The 18,948-nt window shown below is 37.6% G+C and overlaps 1 protein-coding gene across 6 annotated transcripts in view; it reads right to left on the bottom strand.

Moving 5' to 3' along the window:
• MTMR3 (myotubularin related protein 3) overlaps positions 1-18,948 on the bottom strand; it is a 140,960-nt gene that overhangs the window by 33,224 nt on the left and 88,788 nt on the right. For all 6 annotated transcript variants that reach the window (XM_039225234.1, XM_039225228.1, XM_039225241.1 and 3 more), the window contains 4 exons: positions 14,067-14,156; positions 13,545-13,661; positions 5,023-5,105; positions 2,931-3,097 (listed from right to left, as the gene is read on the bottom strand). In XM_039225234.1, coding sequence (XP_039081165.1) covers positions 2,931-3,097; positions 5,023-5,105; positions 13,545-13,661; positions 14,067-14,156 — 457 coding nt within the window. The remainder of the gene's footprint in view (positions 1-2,930; positions 3,098-5,022; positions 5,106-13,544; positions 13,662-14,066; positions 14,157-18,948) is intronic.

Genomic DNA, 18,948 nt, shown 5'->3' with positions numbered 1-18,948 from the left:
AATTAAAAATGAAGTTCTAGGGTGCCTAAATGGCTCAGTCAAGTTAAGCATCCAACTCTTGATGTCAGCTCAGGTCATGATCTTATGGTTCATGAGACTGAGCCTTGTATCTATTCCTGTGCTAACAGTGCAGGCGCTGCTTGAGATTCTCTTTTCTCCCTCTCTCTCTGCCCCTCCTCATTACTTGCACTCTCTCTCAAAATAAATAAATAAATATTTTTAAAAAGAGTGAAATTCTGACATAGAACATCTTAGAGATGAACCTTAAGAGATGGCTCAAATCAGGGGCACCTGGGTGGCTTAGTCGGTTAAGCGTCCAACTTTCGCTTGGGTCATGATCTCGCGGTTCGTGGGTTCAAGCCCCGTGTCGGGCTCTGTGCTGACTGCCAGCTCAGAGCCTGGAGCCTGTTTCAGTCTGTGACTCCCTCTCTCTCTAAACCTCCCCTGCTCACGCTGTTTCTCTCTCTCTTCTAGAAATAAATAAAAATATTAAAAAAAAAAAAAAAGAGATGGCTCAAATCCAAAATAAACTAATTTCATCAAGGGAATAAAGAATCATCTAAAGAGATCAGGAATTTTCAGTCTGTAGTTGTGAGAGAACAAATTAGGAGAAAAAACAAGCCTTGTTGATTAACCAACCAAAAACCAGGAAAATGCCCTTCAGAGTTAGATGTCTTAAACAACTTAAGTTCTTATATAACGTGCAGCAAGATATAGTCACTCACTTCATTATCCTAGGAAATGGTAAAGACTAAAAAAATATTTTGAGAGAGAGAGAGCACACACAAGAGAGCAGGAGTAGGAAAGAGAATCTTAAGCAGGCTCCACAACCAGTGCAGAGCCCAATGTGGGGCTCAATCTCACAACCATAAGATCATGACCTGAGCCAAAATCAAGAAGTCAAGACACTTAACCAATTGAGCTACCCAGGTGCCCTGAGAGTAAAAATTTAGTAAGATTCAGTGGTTAAAAATTCAGCAAATATACATGTTAAGATTTGTGCATTTCCCCGTAGGTAAATTTTATCTTTAAAAAAAAAAAAAAACCTTGAAAAAAGCCACAAAGAACAACAGAAAGTACAATGGCATCTCAACAAAGAAGAAAAAAGAAAAAGATATGATGGGTAAAGGAGTGAAGTTAGAGACTGTCTAAGCACATTCCAATACCCTTCCAAGGATAGTGTGGACTCTTATGGCTGACTCTGAGTTTTCCACTGGCCTGACACGGCTCATGTGCAGCTTGGATTCCTGAGGATTTCCTTCAGGCTCCATGAGAGCAGGTACCATTTTGCATCTCCACATCCACAGAATGCCCTCACCGTCAACTCTCAATACCTGAGAACAGGGTTTAGGTCCTAGCTCTGTCAATGACTGACAGTGGGACTTAGCAACAGGTTTTACCTCTGAGTCTCATTTCTTTGTCTCCCAAAACAGAAACACCAAGCTATCTTGCCTGCTTGACAAGGTCAGGAGGGTCAAACAAAAGTATACATCAAAGCACCTTTAAAAATAAGATGATGTTTATGCTGTATTTTAATTATGAATAAAAAATTTCAGCCAGCGAATGAACCAGGAAACAAAGTGATGCAAGCAAAGCTACATTAGCCTCAAATGTTTAAAATGACCCAGGGCAAAACTGTTAAAATCAAAAATTCAGGATTAAAAACTGAAGTTTAAAGAAAAACGTCCCAAGAGGAAACATTTTTAGAAGGAGGCTCACAAATTTTCACTGCTTAGAAATTTAAGACTTTGATGGGGCGCCTGGGTGGCTCAGTCGGTTGAGCGTCCGACTTCAGCCCAGGTCATGATCTCACAGTTTGTGGGTTCGAGCCCCTCTTTGGGCTCTGTGCTGACAGCTAGCTCAGAGCCTGGAGCCTGTTTCAGATTCTGTGTCTCCCTCTCTCTGACCCTCCCCTGCTCATGCTGTCTCTCTCTCAGAAATAAATAAAATATTTAAAAAAAAAAAAAAAAAGAAATTTAAGACTTTGCTTCCAGGTTTGACACACTAAAGATTGAGTCTTGGACCAGCAAAGTTCTATTTGTGGCAGCATGAAGTTTACAGACAATTACATGCAGAGAAATAACATGAACTTGATCCAAGCCATTTCTGAGGGAGAAGAGTAGGACGAAGATCTTCTGAGAAATCAGGAGGCCTAGGCTCCAGCACAGGCTCAGCTTCTCTATTTGTCCTTAGGGAAGTCACCTGGCCTCTCTGGACCTTGGTTTCATCTATTAGATGAAAGGAGTAACAATAGGACATATATGACTTGAAAATAAGAAGATAGGGACGAATCGGGTAAGCATCCAACTCTATTTTGATTCAGGTCATGATCTCACACTTTGTGAAACTGAGCCCTGTGTTGGACTCTGTGCGACAGCACAGAGCCTGGGTGGGATTCTCTGTCCCTCTCTCTTTCTGCCCCCACCTCAAAATAAACAAACCTTTTAAAAAAAAAAAAGAAAAGAAGAAGATAGTGCAAGGCATTTTGTATGCCATTATTCTGTGCCCTAATGTCACACACTTCTGAACCTTTGTTCATGCTACTTGTTTCAATGAACCCTCTACCTTTAATGAACCCTTATTCTACCTCAAAAGCCACCATGAACGTGAAGTCTTCCCAAATATGCACATGACTCATGACTCCCATCCATTAGGCTTTTTACAAAACCTGTGAAACCTTATTGTAGTGTTTTTTTGATTTTTTTTTTAGGCCCAGTAGATTGTGATGCCAAACTTAGTGTTCTTCCTTTCTCCTAAAAGGCAGGACACATGTTCTATTTATCTTAAGAGAATGACAGGCACATGCTTAGGTGCTACATAAAATATACACTGATTGAATACATGAATGCTTAGGAGTCCCATTTCATGTTAAGGATACTTCAAATAGAAGTTCAATAAAGCTACCATTTGCACATTTTAGAAAGGTCTACCTGGCCTGCACAGGTCTCCATGTTGTTCTTTTTCACTGGCGTAGACCTCCATGCACCAAGCGTGGTACGCAAATGAAAAGAGATCTTCTATTTTAGCAGGTGGTCGGATTGCATTGTTCAGTCTCTTGAGCCACTCTTGACACTGCTCAAAGGTTGAGAACTGACACCTTTGTAAAGCCAAACAAATATGGATGTAATTAGAAGACAGCTGACAATGTAATTAGAAGACAGCTGAAAGGTGGGAAGCCACCATTTCAAGAGTACCTAACTCCCAGTGCAGCAACAACTACAGTAAAGAAAAGCATCAGAGGTCATCATTTGCATGTTTATCATTTGTAATAATTACAGGTCCAAAAAATTTTAGCCAATGATGCAAAATGTCAAAAAGAAAAATAAATGTACATGTGGAAAACTTATTTTTTAGACTAATGAAATCGCTTAAGATTGATTAATGATAATTATTAAAGTAAAATGGCAGTTTTCTCTTCCATGAGTAAGGTTTCCTTCTATATCTTCTACCAAAGCTTTATGGTTATCAAGAAATAAGTTTTAGAGAATGTTAATTTTGCTGTTATAATCTATTAGGTCAAGCTCTAAAGTAAATCACAGTGCAACTTTTGGCCAGTTAGATAGATTTCAAAATCTGTCTACTCAGCCATTAGAATAAATCAGCAAGTGTACATCCAAAATAAAACACATTACATTGAAATTTTCAGCTGTGACCACATAGAGAACCAAACAATTCTATTATCAATTGCAATTTTCAGTACATATAGCTAGGTTAAAATAATAAGGGTAAAAGATACTTCACCTTTTCAAATGCCAACAGTGTTTAAAACTGAGTAATTAATAAAGAAGTTGCAGTTAGTGCCTATCAAAAACCAGCCAAATCACAAAAGAACTTATTTACCTTAAAACCAAGGAGGCTACTTAAACCTCTCCCTCATCCCAATCAATGTGGCTCATCAATATGTCAACACACAGTATTTACTGGCACTCCAAAGTTAATCAAAGAAATAAACTAAAAACTGGAGGAATTTAGAACTTCTAGAGCTACTAAATTTAAAAACATATTTCAGGCATCATTTTGCAACCATTACAGTAAAGATTACATCAGATAAAAACCATAATGGATGCTAAATCTACGGAGAAAATTGATGAGAAGCAGGATATTTTCATTGTCTTAAAGTTCCTCCCACAGACTGTTTTTTTCAATTCCAAGGGAGAAAATGTAGAAATTATACAGAAAACAGGTGACACCTTGACAAGAATGATCAAAACTGACATCAGCAATAGAGACAGATGGACACTGTTTGCCTCCAGATGCAATACAGTACCCAGAAAAGGACACAACCTCACACATACAGCATTGCAGCTGAAAATACACAACCTCAATTTAATCATGAGGAAACACTGGACAGACACAAAATGACAAAGATTCTATTAAAATAAAAGATTATATTCTTCAAAATGTGAATGTCATAAAAGACAAAGAAAGATGGTGAAAAATGCTTCAGATTAAATAAGGCTACAGAATCACAGCAACTAAATATAATACCTAACCTTGTATGGACCCTGTTCTGAATGAGGAATGCTAGAAAGGGCATTATTAGGCCAAATGACAAAACTGGAACATTGATAGCAGACCAGATAAAAGTATTATGAGTGTAAAGTTGTGAAGTTGATAATGACAACATGGTTATGTAAGAAAATATCCCTATTCTTAGGACAAAGTATTTCAGGATGAAAAGCCAGGATTATGTAACTTACTTTCAAATCATCCAGAAAAAGAATAAAACACACACACACACACACACACACAGCCCCTCCAAACAATAAAGCAGAGTAAAATGTTAATATCAGTGTTCTTTGTAATATTTTATTGTTGCACGTTTTTTTGTAAATCTGAAATAATTTCCAAATAAAAATTTTTTTTAAAAACACTTCAAATAGCAAAGTAGCCTAAAGATAAATATTTCAGGCACTAATTACTAAGAAAATATTCCTAACAAGGCTGACTCTCAAAAGCTATTTTTCTGTTACCAAACCATGGATCTATTCTTTTAAACAGCAGTATAAACATATCACATACCTGATAACTTTGCAGTCTTTGCAAGTCAAATGAAGCTGAAATATATCTCGGCATTCAACACTTTCTATAAGCTGTAATGGAACCTGCAATTTAAAAAGATGAAGTCCCCTTAGTCAAGAAAGCATTGACCCTGCAGTTCCCTCAGTAGGTCAAACAAGAAAGATTCAAAAGCTCTACAGGGGAAAAGCAGCAAGTAGAACTGCAAATGTATCTGTATCATTAGTATTCAAGTGATTTACTATGGAGTGAATTAGGGTTTCCCTTTCTTTTCCTCTAAATTAACAGCCTCAAGTCATGTCTGAGCATGAAGACAATGAATGAGGAGAAGGCACCATCTCTGGAAAAACAGGGAAATATGTCATCTCTCAAGCATCAAACACACAATCTCTCCAAGTACTACTTTACACACTATAACTAACTGTGATTTGCAATGACAAAGAAGCTGACAGGAACCAGAATGGAAATCGTGTCTTATTTACAGAAGAGAAGTGCAGATCAAGGTGATAGTGGGACTATAATTATTTGCCCAAAAATGACAAAGTAGGCTTGTGGCTTTGTATCAGCAAAGGAGCATCCTGGAAGACTGGAGATCTCAACTGCCTGCAAGCTGCACAGAAAAGATGTGGCTGCTTGTCAGGCTCTCTGATAAGCAGAAGAGACTCACAAGTATCCAAACGCAGGAGCAGGTCACACAGTGGTCAAAGGTCCTGAAACTAGCCAAGTGTAATTTGCTTCAAAAGACCAGAGAAGCTGAGTGGGACTTGAGGTATGAACAAGATGGAATGGTTCTCTCCTTGAGAGTACGGTGAGCAGACTCTACTGAACATCGAAGTATAATAGTGGAGAGTGATGTAAGAAGAGAGGCAGATAAGGAAAGCATTTGAACAAGGTGACAAATCCTCAAGTTGATGTTAAGATTCCTCCCTATTGCTCAATTCACCTTGACTCACCCCTGGTTTCAAAAAGCAATTTCCAAAACTACTATATATGAATGCTGTGGGGTTTTTTTTTTAATGTTTATCCATTTATTTTGAGAGAGACAGAAAGTCAGTCAAATGGGGGAGGGGCAGAATCTCAAGCAGGCTCTATCACATGAACCAGAAGATCATGACCCAAGCCTAAATCAAGACTCGGATGCTTGGGGAGCCTGGGTGGCTCAGTCGGACTTCAGCTCAGGTCATGATGTCATAGTTCATGAGTTCGAGCCCCACACTGGGCTCTCCTGTCAGTGTGGAGTCCGCTTTGGATCCTTGATCTCCCTCTCTCTTTCCCTCCCTCCCTTGCTCGCTCATATGCACTCCTTCTCGCTCTTAAAAATAAACATTTAAAAAAATTTTTAAAAAGAGAGTTGGATACTTAATCAACTGAACCACCCAGGCACCCCTCCAAATCTTTTAAAGAGAGCCTGGTAAAATAATTTTGGATATACTCACTCCTTGAAGAAGGGGTAGACCGCTGTCTCTTACACTGTATCATGCCCAGCCAAAACGTAGCTCTGGGAATTGCAAGTATCATTCCAACAATTCATGTTTAGCATGAGAAGAGGAGGGTGGTCTCCTCCAACACAGAAACAAGAGAGTGCTGCCTGTACAGGGCCAGCCCTCATATTAGCTGAGCCAGTTTCAGAAACAGACTTCCTGCAAACTCTGCCCCTCCATGCAGTTGCCAGCATCAGCAGAGACATCTCAGAATGATGATGTGAGGATCAAAAAGAACCCCAGTGCTGGATGTCTGGGACAAGAAACAGAAACTGGGACAGGGATTAAAAAAGGGAAGAAAGCAAAATAGTATTATACAGATAATGAATGGGAATTTCAACTTCAGAACCAGAGCCTTCTTGCTTAGTTCTAAGCAAGATTATAAGTCTATAATCTACAAAATGTCCTTATCCATGTGATAGGACTGAGGGTAAGAAAAAAAATCTTGACTACATTCTGAAAAAAAAAAGAGCTTTGGCCCTCTGTTTTTAAGCCCTTAACCACAAGGTTCTAGAGAAACAGCAGCTGATGTGGCTAAAAATTCTTTCAAGACCTGTACACCTCAGAAGGAAAAAACAACAATATATAACCAATCAGTAGGGATAACCTATCAAGAATTCTAAAGAATAGTAGATTAAAAAGATAGAGGGGCGCCTGGGTGGCTCAGTCGGCTGAGCATCCGACTTCAGCTCAAGCCCCGCATCAGGCTCTGTGCTGATAGCTCAGAGCCTGGAGCCTATTTTGGATTCTGTGTCTCCCTTTCTCTCTGCCCCTCCCCCACTCGTGTTCTGTCTCTGTCTCAAAAATAAACAAACTATGAAAAAAAAAAAAGAGAATGGAAGAGATCGCTGATTTGTTTGTAGGCCAATCCTTTGGCCTGTAACAAACTCTCATATTGTTTTTTTTTTTCTTAAATGTACCCTCATTTCCCTTTCCCCTCCCTTCCCAAAAGTGGCTGCCAGAATGGCAATTAAGAATTCTAATTTCAATTTTCTAAAATTTTTACTAACTAAAATTTGGTTGCTTCCTGACTTCCTCAGACAAGTTTCCAAACTTCCTATATGTTTTCTGAACATCAGATGGTCACAGCTTAGCAAGTCCCAGGCAGAGGGAATACAAAGAGCCTAGAGTGAAGTAAAAGTGAGTTTTACAAATCTACAAAGAGAGGCTGCTCTCGGAGCAGTCACCTGAATCTCAGGTCCCCCTCAAACATCTATCTCTCCTGGAAACCATAAAATTTGAAAAACAATGTTATTAGCAGTTGGTAGAGGGAATGGACCAGCCAAAGCTTCTGTGCTACAAAGGAGATAAGCTTGACATCTCCTACTATTGTCTGAGACCCCAAGGGCCTGTGTCCAGACTTCCAGAATTAAATACCTCAGAACGTGTGAAATATTCACTACCTAAAATGCATTCGATATGTGAATTTTCATGCATTTTTAACATCACAAATTTAAGGAAGAAAGATAAAAATATCAGATGCTAGTAAGCAGATCTACTGGCAAGTCAATAGAAACCATCATGTGTACTCCAGTCATAGATATGGAAAACAGCAGATTTTAATGCTCATGCAGACTGTCACATGCAGGAAACTTCAATATGCAGCAATAAGAAGAGAGACATATAAAAGAGAAATACCTGATTTTATATCAAATGAACATCTCCCTTTTTTCTTCTCCTCTCTACCCCAATCCACATCCAGACTGCCTCCTCTTCCAAAAAGGCAAAGCAGACCTTATCCTCTTCATAACACAGTAAGTTTCTCTACTTTTTTAAAGGCCTCATTGCTTTAGGTTTCTCAATTCTCCTCATACATCAAAAGGATCTCTTACCATTTCTGTAACCAGACACACCTAACATTCAACCCCATCAGCAAACAATTACAGATTCTCATCAATGCCACTGAATTTTATGTCACCGAATCTGTACCATTCAATTCAAGGCCGTTTTATCAAAAAGGGGGATTAAGCCTTTACACTAGAAGCTCGAGGCAGAGTCAGGATCAGAAACCATGTCTGTCCTCTAGCCCAGGCTCCTTCTATTATAATGGTGCACATTCCTTTCTTCTGCTAAGATTACGCCTTCTTTTTGTAGGAGTTCTACTTTACTCTTTCTTTCAGAATTAAGTGGTCTATCCACTGGGGACCTTTAAGAGGAAAACAGAATTTAAACCAAGATGACTTGTGGACAGTTATATCCATGGAAGAGTAGGAAGAAAACTAAGTCACATTCAAATCCTCCCTAACCTACTAATTCAGTGTTTTGTAGCAGATCATTTTCTTTTTGCTCCTTTCTCCTCTACCTTCTACCTGACAGGTAATTCTATCTTCCTTAACAGTGCTTTTCCTCTTATAAACTCCACCAAACTCATGCTTAAAACAAGACATCAAACAAACACACTCAGTGCTGTTAATTCCTCAAATGGCCAAGAGTTACATCATAGACACCAAAATTCATAAGAGCATCAATCCAAAAGAGCAGGAAAGCAGCAGTTAAAAATTTAACATGCACAGTATTAAAGACCCACAGTACTTTCTCATTCCAGAGGGAATTTTATGTTCTCATACCCTAACATGTTTACTTTAATTCATCTTGGGTATGTGTGTGTGTGCGCGCAAGTGCATGTGAATGCATGCACATGTGCATTATTTTTAAGCACCAGAATTTAAAAGTGGAATAATTTCTACCTTTTAAAAACAACATACTGGGGCACCTGGATGGCTCGGCAGGTTTAGAGTCCTACTTCAGCACAGGTCATGATCTCACAGTTCGTGAATTTGAGTCCCACAAAGCACTTTGCACTGACAACATGGAACCTGCTTTGGATTCTGTGTCTCCCTCTCTCTCTGCCCCTCCCCAGCTCAAGCTCGCTCACTTGCACTCGCTTTCTCTCTCTCTCAAACTAAACATTTTTTAAATATAATAAAAACATGCTCTTTTTATAGCATGAATGGTTAAGTACTAATCCTATACATACATTTGAAGTAAAAATGGCAGGAACAGGGACACCTGGGTGGCTCAGTTGGTTAACTCTTGATTTCATGATCTCCAGGTTTGTGAGTTCAAGCCCTACATCCAGCTCTGCATTGGCAGTGCAGAGCCTGTTTGGAATTCTTTCTGCCCCACCCCTGCTCATATTCTCAGTCTTTCTCTCAATACAAATAACATTTTTTTTTAAAGGCCAGTAACAGTGAAAATAATAAGTCTATACCTAAAATCTGTAATAAACTGTGGACTATCTGAGCCTTAAATCTTCTATAAAAACCAGTTAGAAGAAGACTCACAAGTTAAAGACCCAAACTCTTTACTGCTCACCTTTTACATTTACAAGCTACCTTCAGTACTGATTCAGAGACCTCTGCTGGCACATGAATGGTGCAGCCAAGGTGCATTAACTGTTAAGAGTAACTTCCTTTTGATGCTTGGGGAATAAAGATTTTTGCTGTGAAAAAATGTGAAAAAACACTAAGGAAAAGCATTTGAAGCTGCTACAATTCCACTTTTTTCCTAAGAAGCATTAACAGACCAGCCTGGAAACAGAAATTTTTAATGTCCTTTTTGATTTTACAAATTATTCCTAGTTGAAATTCACTTTACATTTTTTGAAGGTCACAATCCCATCTGTTTATGTATAAACTGTGGGGCTTTATCCTCACTCCACAAATTGTTCTCATCACAGTGTACTGCTAGAACTTTGTCTAGTAAGAGTAGGGAAGGGACTCATGCAGAGAGGACAAATTTTGCTGCTTTGCAAGGTGAGCATCTGACAGTCAAAATCAAATTGTTCCAAAGCACAGGTGCAAAAACCACCTAGGATTTCCATGCTACTTACTGGGATTTCAGAAGCAGCAGATTGAGAGGCAGTCTATTGAATTATACAACAAAAACTGTTTTAAACTTTCATGAATTCCACTTCAACACTTAACGTGTTTATAAATTAGCAAAGCAAAGAAATATACCTATACATATGTAGAAATACAGTTTGAAAAAAACACAGCATAGGCGTAGTTTATACTTTTAATACTACAAATGAACTCTACTACAGAGATTGTATACCCTAGGACTTGGAAACCTGATACCCAGTGAATGTGTTTAAAGTAATGATGTTATGGCACCCAAACCTACAAACAGGTTTTATTCAATGTGCTATGAAATTAAAAGAGAATATATGATATCAGGCAGCTATTTAAAACTTGATGGTAAGTCCCTTTCAGATGTGCTAAATGTGCTGACTTAAAAGCATACAAAATGATGCAAACCAGGGCATGCCACGATATATACTGGCATATTTAGGCTCTGATGGTTGAAAGGTGTTTGATTTAGATATAATAGTCTTTAAAAAGGGGAGGGGTCTCTTGATCTCATGTTATATTATTGAAATACTTATCTGCTGAGAGAGGGAAAGAGGAAGGGAAAGGAGGAGGGACAATACCACCAACTAACTCACTCTCTGGACTCCACCCGAGAGCTAGTGCAGGAAGAGCCACTGTATTCTGGAGTAACCAGAGGTTTTAGGAACCTTACTACTGTGATTAATTTATCTGTATGGAGAAATCCTGATCTCTCTCAATTTCAATGTGTAAAGTCACTGCAATGCCAAAATACTTTTGCACTATTATTTCTCTGTGCAAAGCCACTGTCGGGACTTTTAAGTGACATGCAGGCTCTAAGCCTTAGAAGATTATTACACTGAGGAAACACTTTTAGATGACGAAATGGGTCAAAAGTAAGAACAGGAGTAAGTTTTCTTAAGCACTGTATCTCACTCACAATGGGGGACCAACACTCCAGTAAAGAGCCTACTCATACAGCCACTGTTAGAGATTATGACAACACAGTTCTGTTCACACAGAAATTTGTTTTTAAATGAGCTTTAAACCCAAAAGGGTTTTAAAAATGGTCTAATATGCATTTCAAACCCACATTAACTCCAAATCACTTAATATTTACTGAATACCATGGCACCAGAAAACATGCTAGATTCTTAAGATACAAAGATGAATAACCAAAAAAAATCACGACACATTTCATAAATGTTGTAAAGCTGTCTTCAAGATATCAAAGAAGCCAGAGGTGAAGGTAATAAACCTTCACAAAAGTTACCACCTAAACTAAGTTTTGACAGATGAAGAGAAACTCCCCAAACAAGAGAGAAGAGAGAGAATTCAGAGGTGTGAAGTATGGTTGAATACTTCAAGGAAGGTGGTTTTACTAACAATGCAAAGGAGAGAAGGGGGAAAAGAGAAAATGAAGTTAGGCACCAAGGATCACACCACTTAGCCTAATACCATGCTAAGTAATTTCATCTTAGAAACAGTAAAGAATCACTGAAGGGCTTTCAGCTGGTAAATGACATGATCAAATCCATACCTTCTATCTAACAGACCCTACTCCAAATAGATCTAAAAGTAGCCTCTGAAATATTTGGCCACAAACCAAATTGAGGACGGGACTATACGGAAAATACAATACAAAACCTTATCATCCCCACATGCAATTACAATTTCATGAATTCCAACCATATAAACAGAATTTAAACACAAAATTAAACTTGGAAATTCTATTAATTATTACTGTCCTTACTTCCACAGTAGCCGGTGGGCAACTTCTGGTTGTTGGGATTTTATAGGAGTTTCCATCCATTTCCCCCCTATCATGGCCACCCAGTATCAAACAGATGCTTCTGAATACACTGCTATAGGGTATGAATGCACAGCATGCCTCTCTCCTTGATGAATCCGGTGTGTATTTTGAGTTGATGGGACAGAAAACTAACATTAATAGCTATGATCGTCGTTCAAATCTAGATGCCAAGAAGAATTCAAGCCATAATGTCTTCTGGATATAAATGCTTAACTACGAATAATAATAAATACTACATAAATAATAAAAGCCAATTTCAAACAAAATGGCAGCCATTCTGACAAAGGAAAGAGTATGACAAAGAAGATGTGGAACTTTTGGATGACTGAGTAAATTAAATTTTTTTTTTTTTTTAATTTTTATTTATTTCTAGGAGAGAGAGAGACAGCGTGAGCAGGGGAGGGTCAGAGAGAGAGGGAGTCACAGACTGAAACAGGCTCCAGGCTCTGAGCTGGCAGTCAGCACAGAGCCCGATGCGGGGCCCGAACCCACGAACCGCGAGATCATGACCTAAGCGAAAGTCAGACGCTTAACCGACTAAGCCACCCAGGCGCCCCTTGGATGACTGAGTAAATTAAGTGACAGATTTCAAAGAATCCCAAAATGAATACCAAAAACACACAATCTGAATGAAAATAAAGCCCTGAGCTTTTATAAAATGTCATAGTACATTTCTCTGTGCTAGAACCAAGGTGCACAAAGAAAGCCACAATACTAGCAAATGAAAACGGAAGAAGGCATTCATTTGACGGAAGTACATGAACTTTCGTATCTTTGTGGTGAAAGGCACATTCACTGAAAACTATTAATGATGACAGTGCACTGAAGAAGCAGTTCAGAGACTACCCTCATAACTGAAAAGGGTAAATGTACTCTTGAGATCTGAGAGCCTCCATTTTCTTCAGTAATATAGTCCATTATGCAAATAAACATTGTATTTAACATCTATGCTATTCCACCAAGAAGCCATTAGAGTTAACTTCATCCTATAATGAGAGTCTGCATTGAGCTCAAAGTACATCTCATCATTTGATGTTAAGGTCCTGGAAATTATCTCAACTCAGGCAACTGGTAGCTACTAAAGATTGAAGAATAAAAACCTATTCAGCCTTTGTACCCTTATGAAGCTTAATGATACACCATTACCTAGTACAAATTGTTCGGTGTTACTAAACAATGGACAATTCAGCTGACAACTACATGTAACGTTTTAAATCAAGTATAAGAGTTGCTTGTTAACCTAGTGTCCCTAAGTGCTAAATTCAGTGACAGAAAAGCAGAGCACACAATGTTTTCATACCCAACCCTGTGTGTAACATTCCTCTCTTTGAGCACATTAACAAGCTTTTATTCTTCCTTTCTCCAACTACTTTAGCAGGAAAACAGTTGGTAATCACTTACATTAACAAGAGACTCCTTGAATTTGATGTGAAGTCTATAATTAGAAAGGGCAATGATGGCATCCTCAGCACGGCCCACATACTCTGTACTTTCTCCATGAAGTTCAAGAAAAGGAACCTTCAAAATGGAAGAATAAACCTTTCAGAGTTCTAAAACAGTAAAGCAAAGTCTTCAAGCACAGGTTGAATGAATGGATGATAAAACCCGTCACTCAAACTTAGCATACTAAGTAAATAAAGGACCTAAAGAGAATGAGTTATGTCCACATAATTCAAATATACTTGGTTATTCAAATTCAACATTACTGAAGGAATGCCTGAGATGATCATCTCAAACAATGCATTCTTAGGAAATAATGTCTTTCTAAAAGGAAAGATGCTTTCCAGCTTGCATTTCTACTTGTGTATGGTTTAAGGAAAAATAAGATTATACAGTGTGTTACTTCAATTCATTAGTTCTGCTACATTGTTACTATGATGCTAAATAGTCATTTGTTTTATAATCAAAGTGGCCTATAATTACCTGAAGATTCTCATCCTCCCGGATCAGCTGCTTCCTGGGAAAGATCTGATTGGCCTGGATGCACTCAAGGCTGTGCCGAGTCTCTTCATCCTGGAAAAACCCAAAACCCTTTAATAATTTCAGAGCTCCCAGTCATCCATATTTGATTTTTCTGCCGTGTCTAGTAGCATAATCACAATAAAAGTCCAGTGACCAAGGTGAACAGGAAGAAAGCTCAAAGAAAAAGTATTCATCCTCAGTGTTCCATCCAAAATATTAGGCATCTCTAGTCAAATATACTATCGGTGCAAAAAGAAAAAAAAAAGGTCTAAGAGGTTAAGAACATTTTTACTAAACACTATTAAGTTGTTAGTACATTACGTGTAAGAGAAACCAAGATAGTTTTTTCTCTTTAGGTTATAACCTTAAATTCTTATTTTTGAAAGCTACATCCTGAATTAAGAATGAAATAATGTAATGTCTAGAATTGCTTCAAAATAATTGGGAGAGGGAAAGGTAGGAAGGAAGTGAGCAGTAATTAATTCAAAGAGGACTGTCCATGAGGGATAACTGATGAAAGCTGGGTAAAGCAGGGGTTCACACTAAATCAATGTGTCTACTTTGGTTAGATGTGAAATTTCTATAATGGAAATGTTTCTTTAAAAATTTAAGTTTAGGAACTGAATTCCTCAAACTGAAACCACGTGAGAACCACTATCCCTAGCTTAGTCTCCCTTATATTAGAAAAAAGATTTCTATTAAAACAATTTCAAAAAGAAAGCAATAATTTCTAATCTCAGTGACACTTGAACTAATCATGGTTTGTATTAAAAAAGTCTTTTATATTGTCAATTTTTATGGTTTAGGAAAAGAGAACTACAAATTATTATAGAATCTATATATATAGCACATTTTACAAGAGCAAAAGATGTATCATGTTCCTCTAACAGCACTAGAATTATAACCACTAGTTAGGAGACCGTTCTGCATGTGCTGCTTAACCTAATTCCAACAATTCTTTAAATCTCCTCAAAGAGAAAAAAAAATCCTACCTATAAAAAACACTGAAGGTTTTACCTAATTAGCATTCTTAATCATATAACAATAACACTACTAGTGAGGCTCCAAGTTAGGTCCGTAGATTCTGAGATCCCATCAGGGACTCTATGAGATCAAAACTACCTTCACAATAATATTAAGACATTACCTGCCTTTATCCATTGTATTGACATCTGTACTAACAATACAAAAAGAATTTAGTAGATAAAACTAATGGCACCTTAGTATAATCAAAGCAGTGACACCAATTTCACTTAGAATGTCCTTGATAAAGTTTGGAGGGGGTGGGTAATGGTAACATTTTATTAAATCTTGACCCTTCAAGTAAGTCTTTTTCATACAGGAAATAACATCAAATACTTCTGCCACCTAATGACATATTATGGTTGTCTTGAGGTAAAGCATCTGTGCAACTGTTTTAGTTACAAACTTACTAACCAATTTATTCATTAAATACCATTTTATAAATAAATAAAACATTAAAAAATAAAGTGCAAGGCAGATCAACGGGTTTTTGTTGTTTTTAATGTTTATTTTTGAGAGAGAGAGAGAGAGAGAGAGAGAGAGAGAGAGAGAACGAATGGGGGAGGTTCAGAAAGAGAGGAAGACAGAGGATACAAAGCAGGCTCCTTACTGACAGCAGAGAGCCTAATGTGGGACAAGAACTCATGAACCAAGAGATCATGACCTGAGCCAAAGTCAGATGTTCAACCTACTGAGCTACCCAGGTGCCACACAACAATGGTTTAAAGTGTAATATAATACAAAAAGTTCACTGATATGGTTTCAGATTCCATATAGCAACTAACTTTAAGCCATTTTTTAAGGTTTATTTATTCATTTTTGAAAGAGAGAGAGTAAGGAGGAGCAGAGAGAAAGGTAGAGAGAATCCCAAGCAGGCTCCATGCTATCAGCACAGAGCTGACATGGGGCTCAATCTCACAAACCATGAGATCATTACCTGAACCAAAATCAAGAGTCCAGTCGTTTAACCAACTGGGCCACTTAGGCGCCCCTTATCTTTAAAGGAGTATTATATGTCAAGTTTTGGTATAATATAACAAAAGAATACACATAATATTTTCCAGACAGAAAAACGATTAAAATATGCTTCTAATTACATACTTGTATATGTAGCTACTTCATATATTTCAACACTTCTGCCAACATATTTTAACAAATTAAATGCAGAAGTAGAGGAGGATGTAGCAAACATTAAAGAGATCTGTAAATAATGCCACTCTTTACACTATTTCTGGAGGACAAAAAAAGTTATTTTTCATCAAAAATGTTTATGTTAACATTTAGCTGGGTCCTATCTATCTATCTATCTATTTACAGGGGGAGAGACTCCAAAGCAGGCTCTGACCTCTCAGCACAGAGCCCCACATGGGGCTTGATCTCACGGACTGTGAGATCATGACTTGAGCTGAAATCAAAAGTCACATCCTTAACCAACTGAGCCACCTAGGCACCCCTGTTATTTTTTAAGATCAAAAAAATTTTGTTTTAATATTTATTTTTGAGAAAGAGACACACACACAGAATGTGAGTGGGGGAGTGGCAGAGAAAGAGAGGGACACACAGAATCCGAAGCAGGCTCCAGGCTCCATGCCATTTTATTTTAAAGCACAAGAATCTTAAGGTTTGATATTTAAAATGTAGAAAGAAATTAGTGACTTCAAGTTCTAAAAATGAAACTTTAACCACTTTATAAATAGTTCATGAAATCCAAAAAGATTTATACAACTTCAGTCACCATTAAACAAAATCTTGTTATATTTAAAAACAAACTGTATATTAATACAGTCACTTCCCTAGGACTGTGAGGTATTCACCATGACGAATTAAGAAGAATTAAGAAGTTACAGCTGATAAAAATTTATAAACGCAAAAGTATAAAAAAATCAATTCAGTTTCTTTTTTATATATAATTTTGTTTTTAATGTTTATTTTTGAAAGACAGTGATAGTATGTGAGGCAGGCGAGGGGCAAGGGGAGAGGGAGAAGTGGGTTCTGCGCTGACAATAAAGAGCCGATGTGGGGCTTGTGAGATCATGACCTGAGCTCAAGTCAGATGCTTAACTGACGGAGCCTCCTAGGCACCCCTCTATTCAGTTTCTTACATCAAAAAAAAAAAAAAAAAGCTTAATGAAGGGGGTATATTTTAGTAAGTTTATATCATGTGCCTTAGAATCTCTAAAAACATAATTATTTAGGGTATACAAAGGTTTGTAAAATGGCTCAACGCCTATAAATACCAAAATAACTTGTTAGATGAAGAATTCTGTGTCAATCTGTTCCATTTTATTCCTCTTCAGTCATTTCCTCTGAGGTCAATGACTGGGTGAAGGAATAAATATGCCATATTTGAAAGGAATTCATTTTTCCGTAACTCTTACCTTTTTTTTTTTTCTTTGAACCAATTCTAGTTCCGTTCTTAAAAGGTAGCTCTTGACTAAAAGAACACTGAATATTCACACTTAGAATTAAGAGAAAAGTTATGAGGAATCCTGAATTTAGGAAGATTTCTCTCATAAACCAATAGGGGACAGGTAGGAAATGCTAGAGGAAGGAATGCTTTTAAAACTTATTACATATAAGTACACTTTAAACATGCCTCCTTAGTATCACATTAACTTTTTAATTCACACAAATATATAGGTCTAAATTTTTATTCTCCTCAAGATCATTTACAGAGATACTTATTCTTTCCAGTGATTACCAGATCTTGTTTTTTACTGACCTTTAAATAGCACAAAATTAAAATACCAAGCTAAAAACAAAACCAAACTAAGAAGCCATTACAAATCCATTCTTGCTGGCATATTCACTTGTATATAACCAAAGTAGCTACTGAAAACTGAAAATGAAATGATTTTAAACCTAAGAGGACAGAGAATTAAGTCAGCAAGATAAGAGTATGAAGTAAGAATTTTTCATAGTCAAATAAAACAATTGCTCTTTTTAAAAGACTGTTTCAATTCACATTACCTGTAAGGCTTTAGAGTCAATTATCCCCCCTGCACATAAATACATAATTAATCACCAAGGGGTTAATTAACATTAGGAAAAACTATTCACTGACATTCTTCTAGAAGAATGGTATTACAATAAAATTACTGGCTAACCATAAGCTGAAATAACTGCCTAATTTATTATAGTTTTTAAGTTTTAAAAGCAAAAAAGTCAAACGAGATGGTTGATAAGAGTAAGGAGACAAAAGGCAAGAAGAATGAAACAAACTGGCAAGTCTTGACCTCATAAGAGGCTTGCAAACAAATTTCTCCTAGGTTGTAAGTAGTAATTTCTTACTATTAGGAGGCATGTATTCCACATGGTTGATTTCCTGGTATTACTGAGGAAAACCAGAAATTGTGGAATCTGGCACTTCTTAGTCTCTACCAGTTCTAAAAGGTCAGTGGGACAACATACAAAATCTTGAAAAGGGATTAATCACCACAATTTCAGGCTATTTTTTGCTATGGGCTTACACAGGTAAGAGCAGTAAATCCACTCTTAGAGGAGAGCCTAGGTGGCTCAGTCAGTTAAGTGCCTGACTCTTGATTTTGGCTCAGGTCATGATCCTGTAGTTCATGGGCTCAAGCACCCCAGTGGGCCGGCAGCTGTCAGCTCAGACCCTGCTTCAGATCTTCTGTCCCTCCCCGGGGCCCCCTCCCCCCGGCCCCTAGCCCACTCATGCTAGCTCGCTCCCTCTCTTTCTCTCTCTCTCTCTCTCTCTCTAAAAAAATAAACAAACATTAAAAAAAAAAAAAAAAAAGACTGGTATTGAAGGTCATCAAAAATACAATTTCTCTTGAGGTGTCGGGGTGGATCAGTCGTT

The sequence above is a fragment of the Hyaena hyaena genome, unplaced genomic scaffold (assembly GCF_003009895.1).
Source record: "Hyaena hyaena isolate Hyena2069 unplaced genomic scaffold, ASM300989v1 scaffold_19, whole genome shotgun sequence".
In the NCBI taxonomy this organism is placed as follows: domain Eukaryota; kingdom Metazoa; phylum Chordata; class Mammalia; order Carnivora; family Hyaenidae; genus Hyaena; species Hyaena hyaena.
Note: the sequence above shows the minus strand (reverse complement) of the source record. Positions and strands in the feature narration are given on the sequence as shown.